The sequence below is a fragment of the Cuculus canorus genome, chromosome 7 (genome assembly GCF_017976375.1).
Source record: "Cuculus canorus isolate bCucCan1 chromosome 7, bCucCan1.pri, whole genome shotgun sequence".
NCBI classification, from domain to species: Eukaryota; Metazoa; Chordata; class Aves; order Cuculiformes; family Cuculidae; genus Cuculus; species Cuculus canorus.
Window position 1 is genome coordinate 17357296 of NC_071407.1, and position 23419 is coordinate 17380714.

The 23419-nt window shown below is 36.8% G+C and overlaps 1 protein-coding gene across 3 annotated transcripts in view; it reads left to right on the forward strand.

Moving 5' to 3' along the window:
• PLCE1 (phospholipase C epsilon 1) overlaps window positions 1–23419 on the forward strand; it is a 143808-nt gene that overhangs the window by 75573 nt on the left and 44816 nt on the right. For all 3 annotated transcript variants that reach the window (XM_054071401.1, XM_054071402.1, XM_054071403.1), the window contains exon 4: window positions 14848–15164. In XM_054071401.1, coding sequence (XP_053927376.1) covers window positions 14848–15164 — 317 coding nt within the window. The remainder of the gene's footprint in view (window positions 1–14847; window positions 15165–23419) is intronic.

Below are 23419 nucleotides of genomic sequence, written 5' to 3' on the forward strand. Positions count from 1 at the left end.
GCAACAGAGCATGTTGTTTGGGAAAGTAAGACACCTCTTAGAATTGCAAAGCCTAGTGTTAATTGAGACCTCTAGCTACAGTCTGACATCCTCTTAACATGTTATTTACTTAAACTCAGTTGACTCTAGTTTAAGCTCAGTAACTGAAAGGCAACAGTGTTAATATAGAGCCTTCAGAGGATCCCTTAGAACAATCATCCATGTGCATAGCTTTTTCAGTGGTCAGTGATGCTCACAGTCAAAGGGGGCATGACTTCTGGTTCGAGTTTGTCTGTCATCAAGGGTGAACTGTTTGTTCTTGTTATGCCTTTTTTCTGGTGGATTAAAGTCTTCAAAAATTGACACATTTTCCCTATTGGAGATGCTTACATATGTGCTGTAAAGTCACCTCTCAGTTCTCACTTTATCAAAGTAAAGTTAAACATTTCAGGTTTACATCTTTTGCTCCACATCTCATTATTCAAGCCTGAAATAATCCCACGGGTCTCTTCTGCATGCTTTGTGGTTTGTACTTGTCTTTAAAAAAAATACTGGAAAGATACTGCATTATTGGTGTCATCAGTGATTTCTGCGGGAGGACTTGTTTGTGCCATCTTCTTTTTTTGTCAGCTCTCCCTTCTACAACTCAGAGAAAATATTTGTGTCCCTTCTTATTTTTTTCAGAGCTGTTGCCTTTGGGAAAGCAGCATTGTATTCTATAAACAGGATCAGCATTTCTTGTGTCTAAAATACTTCCTATTTCCAATCGATCTAAAATTGTATGCTAACATGACTACCTTTTGCTTCACTACTAAAGTGATGCTTAATGGTGTGTCAGGTAAAATGCTAACCTGTGGTGTAACAGTCCTGGAATTGCTGGGGTTGGAAGTGACTATGCCAGTCATTTAGTCCAACTCTGCTCAAAGCAGAGCTAACATTATTTATTTTCCTAGTTGTTCTGTTTTCTTTTCTTACTGTGTGTACAATATTGTTGACAAAGTTGGCCCTAATTCCATTTTAAACCTTATCCACAGTGCAGGCAGCAGAGGCACCACAAGGAAGAGAAAGAGAACTCTTTATTTTTAGTACATACTTTTAGAAAAGGAATTAGTTGCACTTGGAATCTTCAAATTAAGGGAGATATGTTAAAATGTGAGGAAGTCATCTCAGAAGGTGTTAATTTTGAGTTTGCTTTTGGATAGCAAAATCATTAATTTTGAAAGTTTTCATGTTAGAAAAGGACTGCAAGCACCTTTACTAGTATAATCTGCTAAAGCTAATGACAAAGACGCAATTCTTTAAAAGGTCTTGTGACTGTTCAGAAGAGCTTTTATGTAGTAAGTGTATTAATCCTGTGAAAAAGAAATGGAATAAATACTTTCATTCCTACAAGAAGATAACTACAGTTACAACAGTATAATACCTATAGCAATGCTCTGTTTGCTTGAACACAGTCTTACATAATTGTATCTTTGTTAATTTAGCTTAGACTAATTCCCAAGTGGCATGAAATAAACAAAAACGATTATAGGAAGTAATTGCTTTGAGTAGGGTTTAGTCTAGCAGAACTACAGCGGTTCACTGGTTGGTGAGGCTATAAAAACCTTGCATGGATAAAAAAGTATTTAAAGCATTTATATTTGAGGTAGGAAGAAGTGATACTGAGGTAACGCATAGATGTTGAAATCTCTATTATGAAGTTAAGGTTGATTTAATAGTTTGTGTGATCAGCTGTTTTCCTTCTTTTGGCTTCCAAATGTGTGCCTGTCCTGTTCTTTGCAGTTTGCTGTGTTATACTAATCCCTCTATGGCTTAAACTCCTGGGTCATTGAACCAATTTCAGTTCTAAAGTTAAATCACACAGGCTTCTCCACTTCATAATTTAAATACATCTGAAGGAAAGAAACAAAATCTTTCCAGCTTTGACTTCTTGGCGGTTCTTGTTATTCTGCTGTGTGGTTTTCATTAAGCTACATAATATTTTTGCTGTCTCAAGACTGTAGACTCTTTCTGGACTTCACAGTTTTATTAAGCACAGCAACATTTCCATTGAGACAGGTGCATGCTTTAGAACAGCTTTTGAGCGCACTAGTGAGTTTTAGCAGGCAACTTACTGATTTATTTGTTTTGTGTCTGTCAGCCAGGTTAAATTATAACTATTGGAATAAACTGAACTGAGAGAGCTAGTAGAAACTGAACAGAAATTTCATAAACCAAATAGGATATTAAGAAGTGGTAGAAAAAAAGACAGTCTTTCTAGCTGCTGAATCGTGTGAAGAAATTGTTATTAATCTTAATTTAAAAAATAAGAAATAACAAATTGAGAAACTAAGAGTACAGAATACATGTAATAATTCCACAAACAGAGAAATCCTTTTGACCAGTTATGTAATCACAATGAATGATACATTTTCTTAATATTTACTGTATTTCCATTCCTAGAACTCTTGGCTATACTGTCAAGAAAGGCATTAGGTTTGATGAATACTCTTTTCTGTTATAGTTGGAGATGTTGAATGTGAGAATCTGTTGCTAAACTGCTGATACGTAATTTTACAATTCACTCCAAATTCTTGTTTGCCCTCAGTAAATTCCATAGATAGCTGGTAGCTCACCTGGCTGTGTTTGTCCAGCATGGCAGTTGTGGCTCCCACTGGAGATGGCCAGGTCCTTCAGTCATTGATAAAGCCACAGAAATTAAGTGACCTTGCATTTTATGTGTTCTGCATGTCAGTGGGAAGACTTTAATCGTATTGAATAGGGTTTTGCTGATTTTTATTTCTCTGTCTCCTCTTAAAATGCCTTTAAAAATTACCTTATAAATTCTGAAATTACATTAATTTAATTTGGTGAACTCATTATGCAATTCTTTACTCAGTAAAGTACTATGGTAATTGTTTTTTACCAAATAAACATTGTACTACATGGGAAACCTGCATTCAGATTGCAGATGAAGAAAACCTGTAAGACTATCGGTAAATGAAATGATTAGTGCTACTCTAGGCAGAGAGATTGGTTTTATTTTTTCTGAGTTAAAGGGAGAAGTAGTCTGTGCAAAAAAAAGAACTGAATTACTTCACTTGTGGAATGGCACTATGGCAAAAGCCTGTAGTTACAGGCTTTCGTTTTCTCAAGCTGGGTTCCCAGGTTACAGTATAACACTATATGAAAAAAACCATGTAATTAATTAATTTTAAATTAATTAATTTTTTGTAATCTAGTTTTAATACGTACTACGTATTTACTAATGAGCTTGGAGAAAAGCCTATGTCTGGGGAAAGAGAAAAAGAATATACACTAATGCACCCCAAAATAAACTATAAATATGTATTAGGAAAGCTGCTTCCACTTTTCCTGCGCTAACCCTTTTACGTGCTGTGTCCTGAAGTTTTATACGTGCGATACTCTCCAGGTGTTTTGGTTGCCACTTTTCAAGGTTCCCACAGCTTTCAGCTAGTGTGCATTTCTGTCTGCTTGTGTCTTTGATATTGCAGAATGCATGTGGATTAAGCACATTCTATTACTTATTTTTAAATTTTTCTTCTAAAGTATTTGTTCAGTAACAGACTTTTGGACCTGAGAGAACTGTATCATATTTCTCAGAGAAAGAACAAAACCTGTCTCTAGTTATTTATCTTCACTTTATGTCCTTTTTTATTGCTTTCGTTATGCCTGTCCATCACAACCAATACATGCTTAAGATATTTATCAGATGTTAAAAATGCTTTTAAGCTGAAGTACCTTTCATACTGCCTTCAAGTATAATCCTTTAAAACATACATGCTTAACTTGTACATTGCTTAACATTGCTTTCACAGTAGTGCATAAATGTGACTGTATTAGTAGTACTTGTGAAGATAGTCCACATTTAACTTCCAACTATGAGAAAAAATATGTTGATTATTATATAGCATAGAATAGTTCAAAATAGTTCAGTTGGAAGAGACCTGCAAGGATCGTCTAATCTAAGTGCAGTAGCTAGCCTTGATTTCTTTTAATTGGAATTTAAAAGATTATACTTGTATATAGGTAGATTTTTACTTCTCTGGTTTTGTACACTCTAAATAGGACACAGACAATGAGGATGCGAGGGTGATCTGGCTATGACATCTGTCACCCCATTGATTGCTGGGGTTGATTTGGCTTATCTGGTTGGCTAGGCAGTTGTCTTCTTCCTCACTGCACCAAGTACATTCCTCCCTAGGCTGCACACTCGGTTGAAGAGGATGACCTTCCCCAACAGAGGTATATCATTCATCAGCCCAGGGGTTATATGGTAGCTGTGCTGCCCTGCTAGGACTTCCAGACAAGCTCAGGGAACCTCTAAACGAAATAATATTTTGAATGCAGAAGCCAAACTCGGGGTAGCACAGCTCTGGATGAAGAGGTAGCAGACCCACCACCACAGCACGCTGTAGGGCGTGTGAGAGGAGCCACACATCTGATGCACAGCATTCCCAGTGGATGTTGTGGCTGCAGCCAGGTTACTGATTGGGTCATTAAATAAGACTAAAGTTTCCAAGAATTTTCTTGTCAATTAATCATGTATTCATTTTCACGTCTTAAACAACTCCCTCTCTTTGGCATCAATTCCAGTGAATACTCTTTTAGTATATCTTAAAATAATTGTGTGCCATTTCTTCATAATGAAGTGCAAGTGCTAAATGCTTGTTTTTAAAAGTATCATCTTTGCTCTTCACACTGTTGTGAAAACCATCAATTTATTTATTTCAACTTCATCATTCCTCTCCATTTTTTGCATCTTTTTTAAGCGCAAAGCGAAGTGGCAAGGAAGGGTAGATCAAAGGGTTTCTGCTACAGTTATGCAGACAAGAAGCTGAGTTTATATTATTTACAGTGTAATATAAAAAAGTGGACAAAGTTCCTGAGCAGATCACACAAAGATATTTTGAACACAAGTGCATGATAGACAGTATTTGCTGTTAATGGTTTGATTCTCCTTCCTTTTTCTGTGAAATAATTTCGTAGACAACAGATCTCAAACAAGGTAGTGTTAGGATTGTTTTCCATTTAGGTAACTGCTGAAAGCAGACCAGAATGATGAAATCTTTGAATTGATCAAACATTTTTCAAGTGTATGGCGTTCCTTTGAAATTCTTTCACTGCTAAGCTTCAGGGCTTAAATCAGGAACGTTTAATAGAAAGTTGTTGTTTTTACTGGATGTGAGTTGGATTAATTTTGCTCCAGTAATCATTAAGAATAACAACCAAAATACCTTGTGCAGCAGATTTGCCTCCTTTGGTTTATGTGGAAAATCTGGTAGCGTCTTTCATGCACAGGATTCTTTGAAAAGGCAAGAATCATTAATCATAAAGACAGTACACTTATCAGATCTTAATTACTTCTCATGTTATTCCTTGACATAGTTATACTTAACAGTCATTTCTCAGACCAGCATCTGGTCTTCATCTTGTACTGCTAACATCAATAACAGGTTTAGTATGTGCTTCTGTCAGTATAATGCAGAACCCATAGTGAGCATTCTTATAATTTTTACCTTAAAGGACTATATTCAATGATTGTTCAACAATTTAAACAATTTTAACAGTTAAAGAATTTTCAAAGAAATAGTTCTTTGAATTTTGGCATTCCTACTCTCTGCAGTATTTGGGTGACTGGGCAAGATGGGAACAGACATTGCTCTTTTCTCCTTCACATTCAGGGTGAGACCAAAGTAAGGAAGATAATTGTTACAAAATATATTTGTGAGGATCTTAAAGCCAAAAATGCGATATGTATTTGTGAGAATTCTTAAAAGCTGTGCAGCCAAGGATCAAACTGCAGATCATTAAATAAATGCAGGGATTACTTGATGTGGAAGATGAATGTTTTCAGGCTAGAAGGGAATGCTTTGAGGCTGAGGCTCTGAAATATACAAAACGATTTGTTGATGCAGTTTTCCAGTTATTTAAATTATGAATGCAACTGCAGTTTGTATAGTCTTTCAAATTAAAAAGAAGCCTAATACAATAAAGAAAACATGGAAAATCGATATCATGAGCCTCTGCTTTAATGGGCAGCTAAGTTTATATACGTATTTATTTTTAACATGTTTATTTTCCTTAGATATATATGTATTCTCAAATTATATTTTATTAACTTTTCTCCTATTCTCACCCATTGATAAGTTTTTTTTTCTTAAAACTGAAAAATTACTTAATTTCCACTTTATGTAAGTGGAAAGAAATAAAATAAATTTCATTTTGATCCATCTCGATCCAAATACTCAAATATTGGATCCTGATCCGAGATGCTCACATTCTATTTCTGGATATTTCTCTGTTGCAATTAACTCAAAGTTGTATGCATTTTAATTTAATTCACTGCATAGAAACTCATGCTTTGACTTTCGATATGCTTTGTATCAATTTTTGTGGATGAAGTTAAAGCTTGGGTTCTGCTTTAGCTCAAGCAGTAACTTGTTCATTTTGCAGTGAGAATTGTACAGTTCTTTTTCTAGAATGCTCTTTTCTTCCAAAGGCAACTTGTAAATCTTCCCTTTTGACTATTTCTTTTTTATGTGCTGGAATTTATCTAGTAATTTATATATATATTTATTTAGCATTTGAACTTAACATTCCACATGCTATGCTGTATTTATTTTCAGTATTGTAAAAGATTTTGAATACAAATGCTGCATGGAGAATCCTCCTGTTGGTGTTTTGATCAAGTCAAGATTGCTACTACTGTGGCAGGTGTTAGAGGATTTGTAAGTTGTGTGTGAAAATGGAATATTTCTGGAAACATCTTCAGGAGACTGACAGAGGAGGATGGGACCCATTTGATGGGGTTTCATTGCAGGAAAGTAATGGAAAACCTGAAAAGAGTTCAACAGCAAGCAGCATCATATTAACCTCTTTACAGCCTGTCCACATATCTGTTACACTGTGATATAAAGGTGCAGAATTACTCATCAGCCCTTATTTCCCTTAATTCCTTCACCCAGCCTTCATGACGATGATTCCCTAAAAAGCAATAAAATCTTGAGTGGGCTCTTGCAGAGGGCAGGCTGCAGCATGCCACAACAGATGGCATGTTGGTATTAAACTAGCTTTTGAGATCTAATTTTCAATCAATTGATTGGATACTCGCTGTCTATCTACTGAATTTCTAACTAAACGTTCTGGCAGGTGTTCTGAAATCAGGGTATAATTTCATGAACTATAGCAATAGGTGGAGGCCCCTTAAAATAGAAGGGCCTGGGTAGCTCATTGCCAAACATGCAAACAGGAAGCAATAAGGCTGCTTTCTGACTAAATGTGTAGATGGTGCATCACTTCAAACTTTGGGCAGTACACACTGCTGATTCATTTCTCCTTAATGTCTATGAACGTCTCTATGTTCTGCCAAACTTTGCATAACACTAGGTGCCATTTGTAGCTGAGGTGTCCGTTTGCTGGTGTGGCAGACTCAGGGTCCTCTATAAGGGCATTGACTCCAAAGCCTGTTATTTCAGGGGTGGAAGAAATGTTTGTTGGCTGTGGTTAACCCACAACACCTCACCAGTTCTTATGCAGATATTCTGGAGACGTTGTTTGTGATCCTGTGTCCCAGCTCTTTGCTAGTTGCCCTGAAATGGAAAGAAATCAAGAAATTGGCATAAAATGTGATAAATTTTGTTCAGCAACTGTTTTTTGCAGAGCCAAAATTACTGTTGCAGTGGTACTATCTACATTTTTGGGTTTTTTTTTTGATGAGAATAGAGCCAGAAGCAAAACCAACCTGTGGACAGGTCTGTGATTTGTTTCTATCAGCTGTACCCAGTACCAGCCAAACTGCATACAGAGCAGGAAATGGCTGGTTAAATGTGTTGACAGTATATGGTAATTCAGAGTCGCGTAGCCAGATTCTTCTTTTGTATACTGCAAAATATTTCCGTGAGTGACTCAGGCTAGTGGAGTGGTAAAAGCGCAGGAATACACTGCCAGAAATCTGAGCAGCAGTGTAGATGTAATTACATGGAACACTGTGCAGCTGTACAGTGGGGATGACGGGAGGCAGGCATGGCAGTTTCGGGTGCGGTGAACTCATGGTGATACCTTAAATCCCTTCCAAATGTTATGTCAGTGCTCATATGTATAGTTTACAACCACAATATTCTGAATCCAACTAAAAACAGTTTAAAAGGATTTTCGAGCTCATACTTACGAGTAGCAACTACTGAAAAATGTAAAGATTCTTGTGTAACTGCTAATTTAAAGTTAATATATTAATAAATCCTTCACATTGCTATTCTTTCACTCAGCTTTAAAATCTGAATGAATGTTTCTCTGTGTAGGTTTTACCCTGTAAGAGTGTTTATCTACAACTTTTGTAGTAAAAAAAATAATTCTTCCCGATGCCTGCACATCTCAACTGTCCTGATAAATGTGCCGTTTGTTCAGTCAACTGAAATTTGTGTCATCACAGGTAGGCAGGTTGGGTTTCTAACTATACAAGACTTCTCATTTTTTTCTGGAATTCACTTTGACTGATGCTGTAACTGCAAAACATAAAAAAGAGCACAGCTCAGGGTCTGGTTTCCCCTTGCCATTTTCTAAAGCAAGGTATCATTTTTGGAGTAAGTGGTGGTTGTTACAAGCACTCCATATCTTTGTTTGCTGCATTCCACTATGCTGGTCAGTTTGAAAGTCAGAATTTTGTGGTATATAATTGTATTTTAATTCAATTATACCACAACATGATTGCTGCCTTTTTTTCAAATCCTCTCCAGAGTTTTCATAGCTCTATTCAACAATAAAATCTCAACCTCTATAGAAATATGTGTGCTATAGTTTCATAGTGTTCAGCAATTCTATTCTACATATGATTTCTACTTTTTTTTTTTTTTTCCCTTTGTAACATAGAAACTATTTCTTTTCACCTACTCCGTTGTGAGGTATTGCTGCTGCTCCACCAGAGAAGATCATCTTATCCAATGTTTTGCTACCATGATGAAATTAAACTCAAAGCAGGTATTCTCAAACTAGCTCTGAGGTTTGCCATTTCTATTCCAAACCTGTGCCCTCAGAACGCGTTTGTAGTATTACTTGGTCTAGTAAAAGACTCTTTTCTATAGAGATCCTGGCTAAATTAATCTTTTCTTGAAAGTTTTCGTCTGGGAATCTTCCTTTGCTCAGTGTTATCTTCTGCTTACTGATGTTTGGATCATCCTGAACTCCAATTTTGTCAGTAGAGGCACCCTATAGCTCCAGAGACCCCCTGCTAGTAGTTCACAAAGTGTACTGATATGCAGTATTAAGAAATGGCTTTAGTTTTAGGGATATGGGGGCGGACCATGTGTGTCTTCTGATTGTTTGATTACTTGACTCATAAGTAAATTTCAAGAGGAAATAGGATAATTTCAGTGGTTTCTACAGTGAAATTAAACTTGAACTTGATCCTGTCTTGTGGCAAGCTTCCCACTGACTTTAATATCGGGCCCTTTGATACTGGAGTGAGTTGTTTGCAGTCAAAATTGATAACGGTGAATTCATGTTCATTAAAAGAGAGAGAGAGATGTTTTTAATTATATGGAAGAGAAACAGGAAATTAAGAAAAGCTTGTTGGTTTGGTTATTATGGTACTGAGATAGTTTGTATCCAAGAGATAACAAAACAGTGCTCTCCCAGTTATGCTGATCTGTATGTCAAGCTGGTGTTCAATTAAACTGTCATATGTTAGATACCTAAATGCCCTTTGTTTCATGGAGCTTTTTATTGTACTTTTCCTGTTTTTTGAACAAAACACTTCTATGTTATCTCTGTTGACAGTTGTTCACCTGTGGCTCTTTTTCAGTTCTTTTCATGGTCTGCTTTTGTTCTCTCACTGTAAATGTAATCCATATGTTCTCTTAAAGCATACAAACATTTTGGATTATGGCTGTAGTATTGCTTGTTAAAAAGGCTTCTGTTATAATCCATTTATGGCATTACCTTTTAATACAACCTGAGAAAAATAATCCCCTAAGATTTTTGTGTCACTTGAGTCACAGTAGAATAATTTCATGGAAGCAAAGTATGTTACCAAAAAAGAAATTGCGTTATGCTCTAACAGGTTGAATAATTACTTTTATTCTTACCACTATTTAAATCTGGTTTGTGCTTTAGAACACACAGACTGTTATAATCAGGGAATCTTCTCCCAGTAGCCTTCCAGAGAGTAAGCAATTTTTCAGCAATTGTAATTTTCACGTTATTGCTTTCAAATGACTGAGTTTTGATCATATAGAGAGAATACTCGCTTTTCCTTCTACGCTTACTTTAAGAAAAAAAAACCTAGAAGTAAAACTCAGATACAAGTCTTGTTACTCATTTGTCAATTCATCAAACTGGTTAAAGTAAATTTTCATCTTTTTGGCAGGGTTACTCTTTTGAGATTGTGCTCATTTACAGTGGCTTTTCCCTGGGTGTGCTCCCATATGGGTAGACAATTCCTACAAGTATCAAATGTAAGAGTTACTGTGTTTGAGTTTGAAAGAAAGTAATTCTGTACCACTGTCCTTACTTGGTCACAGCTGACATGGAAAGCAATATGATTTTATCACACTATAAATTGCATGGTTGGCAACTGTAACTTTATGCAGGATTAGCACTTTTAACACAGTTTGTGCTGTGTTTATTTTCCTTCTGTCTTTGCATGAATTCCACTTTCTTTGCTCAAACCCAGTCCTGGATTTCTGCTTAGAGAAAATTGATGGCAGCAGCCCAACGTTTATATCATATTGTGTATTGATAGACCACCTGTGTACATCGTGAAATAGAATTTAGTAAATAAGCACATTTTTATTTTAGCTTTACAAGAAGTATGGTAAATATACAGATAATATGTACCTTATAGCAGCCTTCCAGTACTTAAAGGAGGCTTATAGGAAAGCTGGGGAGGGACTCTTTATGAAGGAAGAAATTTTTTGCTGTGAGGATGGTGAGGCACTGGAACAGGTTGTCCACAGCAGTTACGGATTCTCCATCCCTAGAGGTGTTTAAGACCAGGTTGGATGAGACTATGAGCAACCTGAACCAGTGGAAGGTGCCCCCGCCCATTGTATGGGGTTTGGAACTGGATGATCTTTAAGGTCCCTTCCAAGCCGAACAATGCTATGGTTCCATGGTTTTATGATAATTTTACTTCTGTTGTTAGGATGTTTCACATAACCACTGTGTTTGGGGAAATTACAAATGTGGAAAAATTCTATGAAGGATTACAGATAGCTAACACTGGCCTTCTAACAGTATTTTTTTGGGTTTGTTTATAAAAGTTTCTTTGTATTTTTCTTTAAAGTGAACTCCATGGTTTTTGTATTTAAAAAAAACCTGTATCAACCTCTTGCTACTATAGCGAACACAAACAAAATACGGTTCAACAGAGGAAAAACACCAGACAAACCCCTCAATTTTTAAAGACTGTCTTGAAACCTTTTAGCGTACACACACACACAGATTGCACACACAGTGTCTGCACACTTGAAATTTATTTTTTCAGTATAACTTGCGTAGAGCCTATGTACAAGTTGTATGGAAATTCTAAATTTTGTGTAAATAAAGACTGAGTTAATTTGAAGTTAATCTATTGATAGAAGAGTTCCTTACTAAACCTTGTTATTAAACCTTTATTTTTTATCTTCCGAATCTAGCAGTACCGGTGGCTGATCTTGTTTAGCCTGTGACTTGAATCATCTTGGCTTAGTTTCCACAAAAACATTTTCTTTTTGACAGCTTCATTTTTCTGTTAGAATGAAGCTTGCTTGTGAAGCCTTCATTACAAAAGATGATGCTGTCTCTCAAGTAGTTTCGTTAAAGGCTTTCTGAATTGCTGAATGAACTTTCTGCTGGACTTGATCCCTGGGCATTCGGTCTAGTGAAATAAAATCCAAGTGAGGTATTCCTAGTAGTTTCTGGCAGTCTGAATCAGAATCACAGAATCACAAGGTTGGAAAGGACCCATTGGATCATCGAGTCCAACCATTAGTCCAACAGTCTGGATATACACTGTGGAGACACATTCTTACCTGTGGTCCCTTCAGTGTGTTCAGTGTGGTTTAGATGTGAGAGGCTGTAATGTGTGGAGCCTGAAGGGTGATTATACTTAGGCAAGGCAGTGTGCAGCAGGGTCATCAACAGTGCCGGTTGTGAATTCAGTGTCAACCTTTCCCACTTTTTGAGGTCTTTGAGCAAAGCTGAAGTTCTGAGACAGTGTGAAATACAGGTCTGTTAAAAGTGTGAGTGTAGGTGGATTTTGTGGTTGATATTGTAATGGAAAAGGTGAATTCTTGAGAATGCAGCCCTAAAACTCATCAGCAAGCAGTGCATTAGGGAACAGCTTATCTTCACTCGAGTGTTATCTGTCTTCCATCAGTCGCTAGTGCATTGGGTGATCCTTACAGAGCTACACCATCCTTTTCTACCGTACTGACAGATAAAAGGTGTTTATAATTGTAATTACCCTACAATGTTGAATTTGCAAAGCACCAGTATTACTGTGGCATTGCATTGTCCATGTTTCTTGCTGTCCTGTCAGCTGCATTCTGTGATCATCTGCAGCCGAGCCATGATCTGAGCTGTTTGGTTCAACTGTCCTCTCCTGACCTTGGTGTCCTCTTCAGAGCTCAGATGCCTCTGACACTTACAGCTTGTTAGCGATTAGGATCTGTTAGTTGCCTTCTGGGAGCTCATCTTCTTGTGCAGTTTCATCTGAAAAGGATCCCATTTATGTGCTCCGAAACAGTGAAATGAATCACAGTAAGGGAAAATGTTTGGGAGATTTATTTCAAAAATGCATTTGTGATCTGAAATAAGCTGACAGCATAGACACAACCTGCCTACCCTCAGTTTCAGCAGTGAAGCACAGGAGACACTGGCACAGGCTGTACTTCTCCTTTCTTCTGGCTGGCAGGGTACCTCGTATTTCCCAAGAAAGTGTTTGAGAAGAGCTGTCATGCGTGGGGACTCAATGAGGCACTGTGACTTCTAGGGAACAAATGAGTGGTAGCAGATGTTTTTGTTATGCTTTCCATATCCTCCTCCGTGCTGGCTGTGGCAGTGAGAGTTCAGTCCCTACATGCAAAGTACTGTGCAACTGTACAACCCCTCTAGTATAAAGTGAACATTATATTTTGCGTTGTTTTTGTTTTGGCATAAGCTTATATTCTGCTACAGTCAAGAGCAGTGCAGGTCAACTTTAAGAGCTTTTTCTTATGAAACCTTTTACAAGTGTTCTGTGGAGATTGAAGCAGAAGACAGAGTTGGAGGCTCAGGCAGAGTCAAAGCAAACAAGTCTGAAAGGAAGCCCAGAAGCTCACTGTGATTCATCTGCTGCCCAAAACAGGATCAGCACGTCGGCATGGTTTTCTTAACTGTCTTTCCCGCCAATCTTTCTTGCAGGAGTTTCAGTGACAAAGGTTTCTTGATATCTGCAGATATGCTAGAGCACTACTTCACTATCCTTGAAGTTACACTGTTATGTAACTGATCTAATTGGTCCACTATGTAATCATTGCAAATGGGGTCTATTACTTTTTTCCTTGCCAGCCTAGATATTGAAACAATTACTCTTTGTCTCTTTCAGAAGCCTTTTATGTATTAAAAAACTTCTCAACAGGTTCTGTTAGCCCAAAGGCATTGTTTAGGGCTACTATCATTTATCTTTTGCCTTTTAATAGAATATATCCATAAAAGGCAATTTTCTGTCTTTTTTAACTTCCCATTGATTGCTAATACAGCTTGCATAAAATGAATGTAACAAGGGAAACCTCATGTAGCACGTTTTATGTTTATAATAAAAGGATGAATTGGAATCGGTCATTATGAACTTGAATTTTTTTTGAGAACTGAATTGATATTTGCTCACTGTGAAATGAGGGTTTATTGCTATAAAAATTTTTGAAGTAAAAGATAGATCTGGAGCGTAGCTCCACTATGTGTGCAAAAAATGTCTAAGGAAATTTTGTGAAGCAATGCAAAATAATAAACATTTTTCCTGGGAAGGAAGAAGAGTACAGAATATACTACTACGACTGTTTATAATTCTTAATTCTTCTGTAATTCTTGAAAAATTATTGTTAAGAGAACTCATTCTAAACTTATTTAGTCAGAAGACTCACACTCACTATTTTGGAATCATTCTGTTGATGTTTCAGGCTTCCCACACGGTCTTACAAAGCTTGGCTTCTTCCTTCTTAGGAAAAGTTTTATTTTTCAAGAGACACTGCTGCTAGGATATTATAAAACTACTATGAATCTTTTGTAATAACGGATAAAACATGCATACTCCCAAATATATGCATTTTCCCAGGGGAATTAAAGATGTTTTGCAACTTTGGACATTTAGTTTCACTATGCAGTGAGCTCAAATAAATTGTCTCTTACAGCAAGAGGAATAGGAAGAAAATTGCTGATCACATGGGTTTTATGGGATCATTATACATTTTTTCTCATGACAGTAGAGTCCCCGTGCCCTAGTCAAGGCCTCCAATCCCTCTGTGCTGCAGACTCACATGGAGGCAAAATAAATCCGCACCCTGCCCAGATGGTTCTATTATTTGAAACTTTGGCGAGACAGCAGGTGACTGAAGCAGGCGTGTGGGGGCGTGGGGAAGCAAGCACGTTTTGACAGGTCGATTAACAATCTCAGAAGCCATAATTACTGGCTATCTAGGTAATACCACAGGTGGCTTTATGGACATATGCAGAGTGAACCCAGTTAAAAGAATGTTTTGGGTTGTTTGAATATAAAGCAGTTAAGTGTACTGCTGAACAAATGAATCAACAGTTTAACAGAACAAAAGCCCCCAACAGTTGTCTTGCTTTTAAACAGCCCAGTCCAAGAGTTAAAAGTGAAACCTAATAACCATTTTTTTTGTTTCATTTTAGAGCGTCAAGCGTGTATGTCTATGGCCGGCTCCAGCATCTTTCCCTCCAACGTGGCTGGTATCAGCAAAGAGTTGATTGAACTGCAGCACCTCATCCAGTTCCCAGAGGAGGTTGCCAGCATTCTGACTGAGCAGGAGCAGGAGCTTTACCAGAAAGTCTTACCCATTGACTACCTGTGCTTTTTAACCAGGGATTTGGGTAATGCTGAATGTCAGAGCAAGCTGCCGTCTATTAAAGCTTCCATATCTGCTACTATTCTTTCTTCCCCCAATGGTGAACATAATGCTGTAGAAGATCTTGTGACAAGGTTTAATGAGGTAGGACAAAATGTTTGAAGTACTTCTCATAAGGGTTATTACCTGATTTGTGGGTTAGTTATTTCCTTTATCCCTCAGAGCTGAATTTAGCTGTGATGACAGATTTTTAAAACATAATTTAAGATGATCAGGGGATTTAGCTAACTAACTTTCAGTGAATTTAGTAGAAGTTATGTGACTGATTTGCTCAGTGAGTTTGGGAAAGAGCAACCTAGTTTTTATTCTTCCACATTGTGAAGTAAACAGGGAGAAAAAAATTACAGACTTGCATTTCTTTATATTTATACTGACAACATGGGATATACGTCCAGTCAGTTTATTATTTTGTTCAGGAGCGGGAGTTTTAATTATTTGTTTTGGATTTTTGTAGACTAAGCATGATCTTAGGAGTCAGCACAGAAGTATTATAAACTAGAATTTTCTGTATTCTGTGTAATATAACTACACTAATCTGCACAATTTATTTATTTATTTAATCATTGTGTGTCTCTTGAATGCTGTTATACAGAGAAGTGTCATTTGGCATGACGCATTTCCATAAGCCAAATCATGAGTTCTTTACTAAGATTTTACTTTATTTAGTAAGGTTATCTTCTGGTGAGTTTAATAGAAAATTGATCAACATTGAGAAAGCTGCAAAAAAAAAAAACCCACCCCAAAACCCAATCCCAAACAAAACAAACAAAAATACTCTTAAATAAAACCTCAGGTTTATCTGTGGAAAAATGGAATAACTCTTTTCTTTCTTTCTTTTTTTTTTTTTTTTTTTTGTGTGTGAACCATCAGTTTTTAAGTGGAATAAAAGGAAGATAGTCTTCACTTATGCGCTTTTAGTTTGTTATTTACTGCATTCTTCTGCTTTAAAAGAGATGAGAATTTTGCGGCTATCAAAAAGACAACACAAAATTAAGTAGGTAGAGCAGAATACATATTAAACCACAAGAAACTTCCTGGGCAAATATGAACCAGTGACTGAATATTTAGTGTGTCACAGTATTCCAGTTTCTTGCATGTTATTGAGATTTAGGAACTAAACCGGTGTAAATATGTTGGCTTCTGTCACTTAATTCTGTTATGGGAACATAAATAAAAGTTGCAACTGCAATATTCAGTCTTTTTACATAGCCTAAAAATTGTTTAAATTAGCTGTAGTTACTGTATTTATGAAAATACAGACGGTGGTGCATAGCTAGAGAGGAATCTAGCTTCTGTCCCACCTAGGGTCCTCCTCCTGTGGTGTTTCCAGCATGACCTAGTGAGACATGATGCCACAGCAGTTTGCTAGGCCATTCTGCAGTTAGCTCTACAAATGAGATTGGCTGTCGTGTGTTCTGATGCTGAACAGTCAAAGGACTGAAGAGCAAGTAGGTGGTGAAGAACTTGTCATAAATGACTGTGAGACTATTCCATATCAATGCGAACTGTAGTGTTGAAGTTGCCTTTTGGTAAAAGAGTCAACATTTTCTTTCAGCGTTAGAGTTTTGTGACTCTGCAGTTTTTGTAGTCTAGCATTACTTGTTTGGTAATGCTACGGGATAATTTTTCATATAATTTTATTTAATTCCTGAATATCTAGTGCATAAATTATATACTATTTAGTGCAATGGATTATTCTAAGTATAATCTGGAATAACTTTTTTTAAACATAGATGTTATATGTTTAAAGGGAGTTATTGTACAATATTTACTGCTTGTAATAAATCAGTATTTTGCTATCTGCTTTATCTTATGTTGGAATATATCAGTTGCCGTAGCCAATCACAAGCATGAACTTTCAAAATGTCTTTGTTTATAAAGGGCAAGAAAATTCTTGTGCAGAGAGTCATGCTTTTGTTGGCAAAAGGCAGTGAGCACTTGCTGATTTTTTTTGGCATTGCCTATAGAAATACTGAAGTGTATTTATAATGTGGGAGCCAGAATGAATTTTAGTATGACAGGCTTCTGATGCATAATGGGAAAAAATAATTTCATGCCATTGTTCTGTTCTATGAGCAATTACAGTATGTAAGGGATTTTTCATAAAGCAGTATGCTTTTTAGTAATTTTCTGTCACTTACTACATATTAATGAGGGACACTTTATAACACTTGCTTAAAATGACAGTCAATAATTGCTGGTTTGTGACACAAAAGAACTTATTTATTTAATGAAAAAAATACTGACTTTTTCATGGAAGCCTAGGTTGACTGAGGGCTACAGGAGAATTCTAGAATAAATTAATAATTAAAAATAATAAAGATTAAAATATTTTCAAATTATTAAAATATCTTTTTAAAAGTGAGTTTAATTGAAAAGCAGGGGAAAGTGTGTCTTATTGAGGTAAATTTTACTGGTATTATTTACTGTTTAAATTCCAGTAACTCCCAGTAACTCCTGTTCGTGACTGAAGCTGCAAACTCTCATTGACTGCAGAGTGCAAGATTAAATAGTAGATATTGGGAAACATTACAGGGTTGCCTTATACTTTAAATATGTTTACTGTTACAAAACTATTATTTTCTAGATGTGAATGATTTAAATATTCTAACTGATGAGATGCATAGAGGGTATTAATATCTTCTAATAATTTATTTAAACTTTTCTATTTACTATTGGTTGGTGTAACAATACCAATTACAGTATTTAGACATCAGTGGGGTCTAAAAGGCATTGGAAAGACTTACACAGGAGAAAGCACTTTATGGTGAGTTGTCAGCCTTAAGCATTTGACAGATATATGATGTATGAAGAATTGCAGAACTGAATATAAGATCAGTTGCAGTAGGTAAAATTGCTACTGGAAGACAATTAGCACAGCTTAATATGCACTAAATAACTGCTGTTATTTTTCCTGCTGGATTCTCATTTGTAGAAAAGTGCAATAGTCGGCATACTGTCTAACACTGGATGAAGACTGTAACGTGCATTTTCTTTTACTCTATTACCTGGGTAAGATATTCTGGCTCAAAGTACTGGAAGTCATTCAGTGATAGCATTAATGCTGCTGATCCATCAAAAATGCTTCCTAAATTATTATTTATTTTTTTTTCAGAAAGACAGGTTGACAGTAGCTGGAGCTTTTGCTGACTTCAATGTTTCATTTTATCTGTAGCTTGTTTTAGCATTGCGAGGGTCTTGCAAGGTTTCTGAAAATTATTGAGTCTCTTAGTATGACATGGAAATGCATTTTTGTCAGATACTCTTGTGAGGCTCAGAGTATTGTCAGCCTGATGAGAGAAGCTGGAAAGAGTAAAAAGGATTAAAAATTCAGAAACCAAGTTAAGAAGCTTATAGTGAGAAGTCTGCATCGTGAGTAACTTAACATTCAAGGGGAAAAGTTGTGGTTGAGCTTCAGGCCCAGTTAGACTTTAAGTTGAAGTGGGATGTGTGATCTCATTCGTTGACAAAGGTGGAATAGGCTTTTGGCCAGAGAGGCATTAGCCAGTATCTTAGTGTTGTCGAGTGTGAGTGCAAAAATATATAGCAATAGGTGGTATATATTTAATTTGTGGGTCTTGCCTGATATTTCTTTTTTTTTTTTGGAGGGGGGAAATAGGAGCTCTGTTCCTGCTTTAAAGGCAAGGTAACCAACTTAAATGTTTAGGAGATCTTCTTTGTTACTATCTTTGTGTCAAGGTTTCCACAGCCTGCTTATGCCTTGCCTGAAGAACCATACAAATTGTTTTTAACCTGCAGCAATCTAAACATAGTTGTCATAATGTCAGTGTCTGCTCGGGGTGTCAGTGGACCGAGTCCTCTGTATTATGGAGGAGGCACAATTAGTTTACCTCTGGTGAGCAAGGTAACTGCTCACCTTGCCTTGTTTTGCTTTAGCAAGTGCTTTGACCTTTAATTCAGGGGCACAGCAAGAAACTCTACTGCAGCTGGAGATACCTGTATCTGTCAGAGATACTGGATGAAAGTAACAGCTGAGTGGCTTTTGTTTCTGATGCATGAAGTTCTTAGGAAAGTAAACAATGAAGACTGGAAAAACAGATTACCCTTATTAATATTCACAGAAGATGGAATTTATACTAGGCCCTCTTTATGTATACTTTTTTTCACTGTCAAGAATGATAGGGGAAAAATAAATGTAGTAGTAAGTAGTGTAGAGGCACGAAAGATGGGTAGCCTGGATTACATCTACTGTCAAGCACTCCATGAATAGGAGCACAAACGTGCAGCTGGCAAATCCTGTGCTGCTGAGGCTTGAAAACAGAAACTGTCTTTGTTTAACAGAGCACGGTTATGACATACAGTAGATGAGATTCAGGCATTAGCTATTTCCCTGTGTCTCTTTCTTGTCATGATTTTTCAAGTATCACTTTATTCCCTTCTGTGTTGATCAAAGTGACTGCCATGACAAGGACTTTGAACGCCTAATGACTTTTTTCAAAAAATGTGTTGGGAAAAAGGTCAGTCATCAATGGTCTGCTTGAATCCCACAAAATGGGATGGAATACGTTCCTGGGTATAATTTGTATTCTAAAAGTTTTGGGCCATTTGAGCTCTCAAGTCTGTACAGAAGTTGTCAGGGAAATAAAATATTCACAGGAAAATAAGAATCTTATAGTCTGTTAATGTTGTAGTTTGTCTACAGGATTTACTGTCTCTGACGGAATTTTCAGACAGATAAAAGCTCATATGATATGTAGTCCAGTCACTGAAGATTTGTAATGTCTACCTATGTAGATGTGCTTTTTCAGGTTTCACTTTCCTATAGAAAGATGATAGGGTGGAGGTTGCCACGGACGTGTAAATAGCTTCTAAAACGCTGCTATAGGTAACCTGGTCACTACTGTTTAAGAAATAGTTTGTAAAGCTGAAGTTAAATTAAAAAATAATCAAAGAATCAGGGGGCTTCTCACCATGTGAAGTAGATGCAGTAGATTTGAAAACAGAAAAGTTAAATATGGTGGATAACCATAGAAGGGTGAGATGTAGACCACAGGTATCACCAAATTGCTGTGATTATGTACGGCACTGCAGAAAGCATATAGATTACTATGTACATGTGCCACATGTACACAGATAATTAGAACTTATTTTAGTATTCAGTTTTTATTTATCATGAAGATTTTGAGCTACACACATTCAGTATTACCCACTGTAAATAAAGCATATAGTCTTTAAAGGTTTGATTAAAACTGCAGTTGTGTGATAGTGGGGACTTGGGCACAATGTGTACTCATTAGCGAGACACAGCTCATCTTTCATTTGCTTCTAATGATATTGATCATAGAATCCTGTAGGAGCAAGACAGTAGATCAAACTAAAGACAGATACTCTTTCCTGTTACTGAACTTAATTAAAAGCTGTTTCAGTGGCTACCGTGGGAGGAGGTGTGTGAAATATAGTAACATCTAGCTTTGCAAAACTATTGGCTTTTGGATTCTCTAAGACTGTGCACATAATAGTAGTAGTGCTAGTAGTAATAGTAATTACATATATTTTTCTGCTCTCTGCTCACTGACTACTGGAACTTTAGTTTTCGTGGATGTATAAAAGCTGCGGGAATGTTTTGACTGTTTTTTGACTGGCTGGATGGCCAGGCCCAAATTGTTGTGCAGATGGAGTTAAAACCATTTGGCAGCCAGTCACAAGTGGTGTTCCCTAGGGCTCAGTTCTAGGGCCAGTTTTGTTTAATATCTTTTATCAATGTATCAGTGTCCTGAATGAAGGGAGCGAGTGTGCCCTCAGTAAGTTTGCATATGACACAAAGTTGAGCATGAGTGTTGATCTGCTTGAGGGTAGGGAGGCTCTACAGAGGGATCTGGACCAGCTGGATCCATGGACTGAGGCCAACTGTGGGGTTCAGCAATGCTCAGTGGCAGGTCCTGGACTTGGCCATAACAACCCCATGCAATACTACAGGCATGGGAAGAGTGTCTGGAAAGCTGCCTGACAGGAAAGGACCTGGGGGTATTGTTTGACAGCCTGCTGAACGTGGGCCAACAGTGTGCCCAGGTATCCAAGAAGGCCAAACAGCATCATGGCTTGTATCAGAAATAGTTTGGGCAGCAGCACCAGGGAAGTGATCATCCCACAGTACTTGATTTTGGTGAGACTGAACTATGAATACTCTGTTAGTTTTGGGCCCCTCACTGCAAGAAGGATGTTGAGGTGCTGGAGAGTGTCCAGAGATAGGCAATGAAGCTGGTGAAGGGCCTGGAGCACAAGTGTTATGTGAAATGGCTGAGGGAACTGGGGTTGTTTAGTCTGGAGAAGAGGAGGCTGAGTGGAGACGTTATCACTCTCTACAACTATCTGGAAGAAGGTCATTGTGAAGTGGGTGTTGGTCTCTTCTCCCAAGTAACAAGTGGTAGGACTAGATGAAATGGCCTCGATTGAGCCAGGGGAGGTTTAGATTGGATATTGGGAAAAATTTGTTCGTGGAAAGGGTTATCAAGCACTGGAACGTGCAGCCCAGGGAAGTGGTTAAGTAATCATCCCTGGAGGTATTTAGAAGCTACGGTGCTTAGTGACACGGTTTAGTGATAGAGTTGGTAGTGCTAGGTCAAGAGTTGGACTTGATCTTAAAGATCTTTTCCAACCTAAATGATTCTATGATTCTATGAAGGATGTTCTGCAGTTGGCAGAGCCCTGCTAGCTGGGAAGAGGTTAGGAAAATGGTGTCTAAGTGTGTTTTAGGGCCCTGAGAACTGTAACAATATAAACTTCTTGCATCTTTCCTTGTTGCATACTATGCCTTTCTTGTCTTCATCTAGTGCTTTTCTCTGATTCTTGTAGGCTATTATGACTTCACCATCCTTCTTCACCTCAAATGTGATGTGGTCCTTACTTGGTATCATACCTTTATGATATGCTATAGTTTTCCTGAACACCTGTGTCATTTTCCATATCTTTACCCTCCTGGACTCTTGCACATTTATTGTTTTTACTTCCAGACACCCTTCTGCCTCTCACCAGCAAAGCAACCACAGAAACATAGGTTCAACGTACATGCTGTAAACAATTCTGTTTATGTAAACATTTCAAATTATTTCAAGCATTGCTTTGAGTGAAGTTGAAGAGTCTCTTGTAACTTGATCTTTCTGGCTACAGCTGCTAGTGAAAGAAAAGCAATATAAACTTAAAATAAAATGAAGCATATAATTTTCCATGCTGAGATATGTGTACAAAGCAATTTTGATGTCTTAGGTTGAAAGCTACATCAGATAGAAAGATCATCCAAACAGTTGTCAGAATATAGGCTGAAAATGAAAAATAAGAAGTTCAGTACATAACGTGATCTTTTTGAAAGAGTGAGTTGCCAAAAAATAAGAGAAGGGGGTAGAAATGTTTGAACTGTTCCATTAGTACTAGGGTAGTTTCATCATTCACCAAGTCATTCTTATATTCTGTAAAGTTAATTAAAAATATGGCTATTTAGGAGACTGAATGATAACGATAATTTTATTTTTAATGTTTAAATGTGTAAGTTTTCCTCATTGTTCATTCAAAACACAAATTTAAACCCCCACTAGAGAAACAGAGACATATCATTTTACTGAAATAATGGAATGTAAATAAATATTCCGCTCTGTCTCTTAGTTCAGCTTTTTTTTTGCTATGCCTAAATGGGCTTGCATAATACTTTTAAAAGATTGTGTTTGTACAAATATCAAACTGTTTCCAGTCCTTGTTTGGAATACTATTTAATCAGATTTTAAATGGTAAATGTTCTTTGTAAGGTTATATAATTTTACTCAAGCGTGTAAAATGAACCGTCTGTTCATAAGAAATGCAATTTAGAACACTCAGATTTTAAAAATGCATCTGAATATTATGTTGCATATTATATCAAAAGCTCAAAAATTTTAATAATGGAACTTTATTGAAACCGTGTAAAATAAACCAGTTCTCTGTTATATACTGTGATGCTTATATTCATCAGTACGCACTGATGGGTTTGTGCACAGTTCGCAATGCAAAGGGATTTCTGTTAGCCAGCTATTAGTGCTAATGCTGCATAGTGCTTGCATTTTAAAAAGCCTCATAAATATGAATTTGCTCCTCATAGTTTTATAAGAAGAATATCCCTCAACAGCACTTTTACTTTTAGAAAGACTTCATAATGTTTGAAAGTTGGATCAATTTTTTTTTTAAGAGGGAGAAATCTGATTACACTAAGCATTCTGCTTTTAAAAAAGATAATGTATGTTTTTCCCTCTTACCATAAATACTGCATGATACCTAATGAGCATTATTTTTTTACGTGGATTTTTCATGTTCTTCAGATTTTATTTAAATTTCTTGATCTTATCTAACGAAAT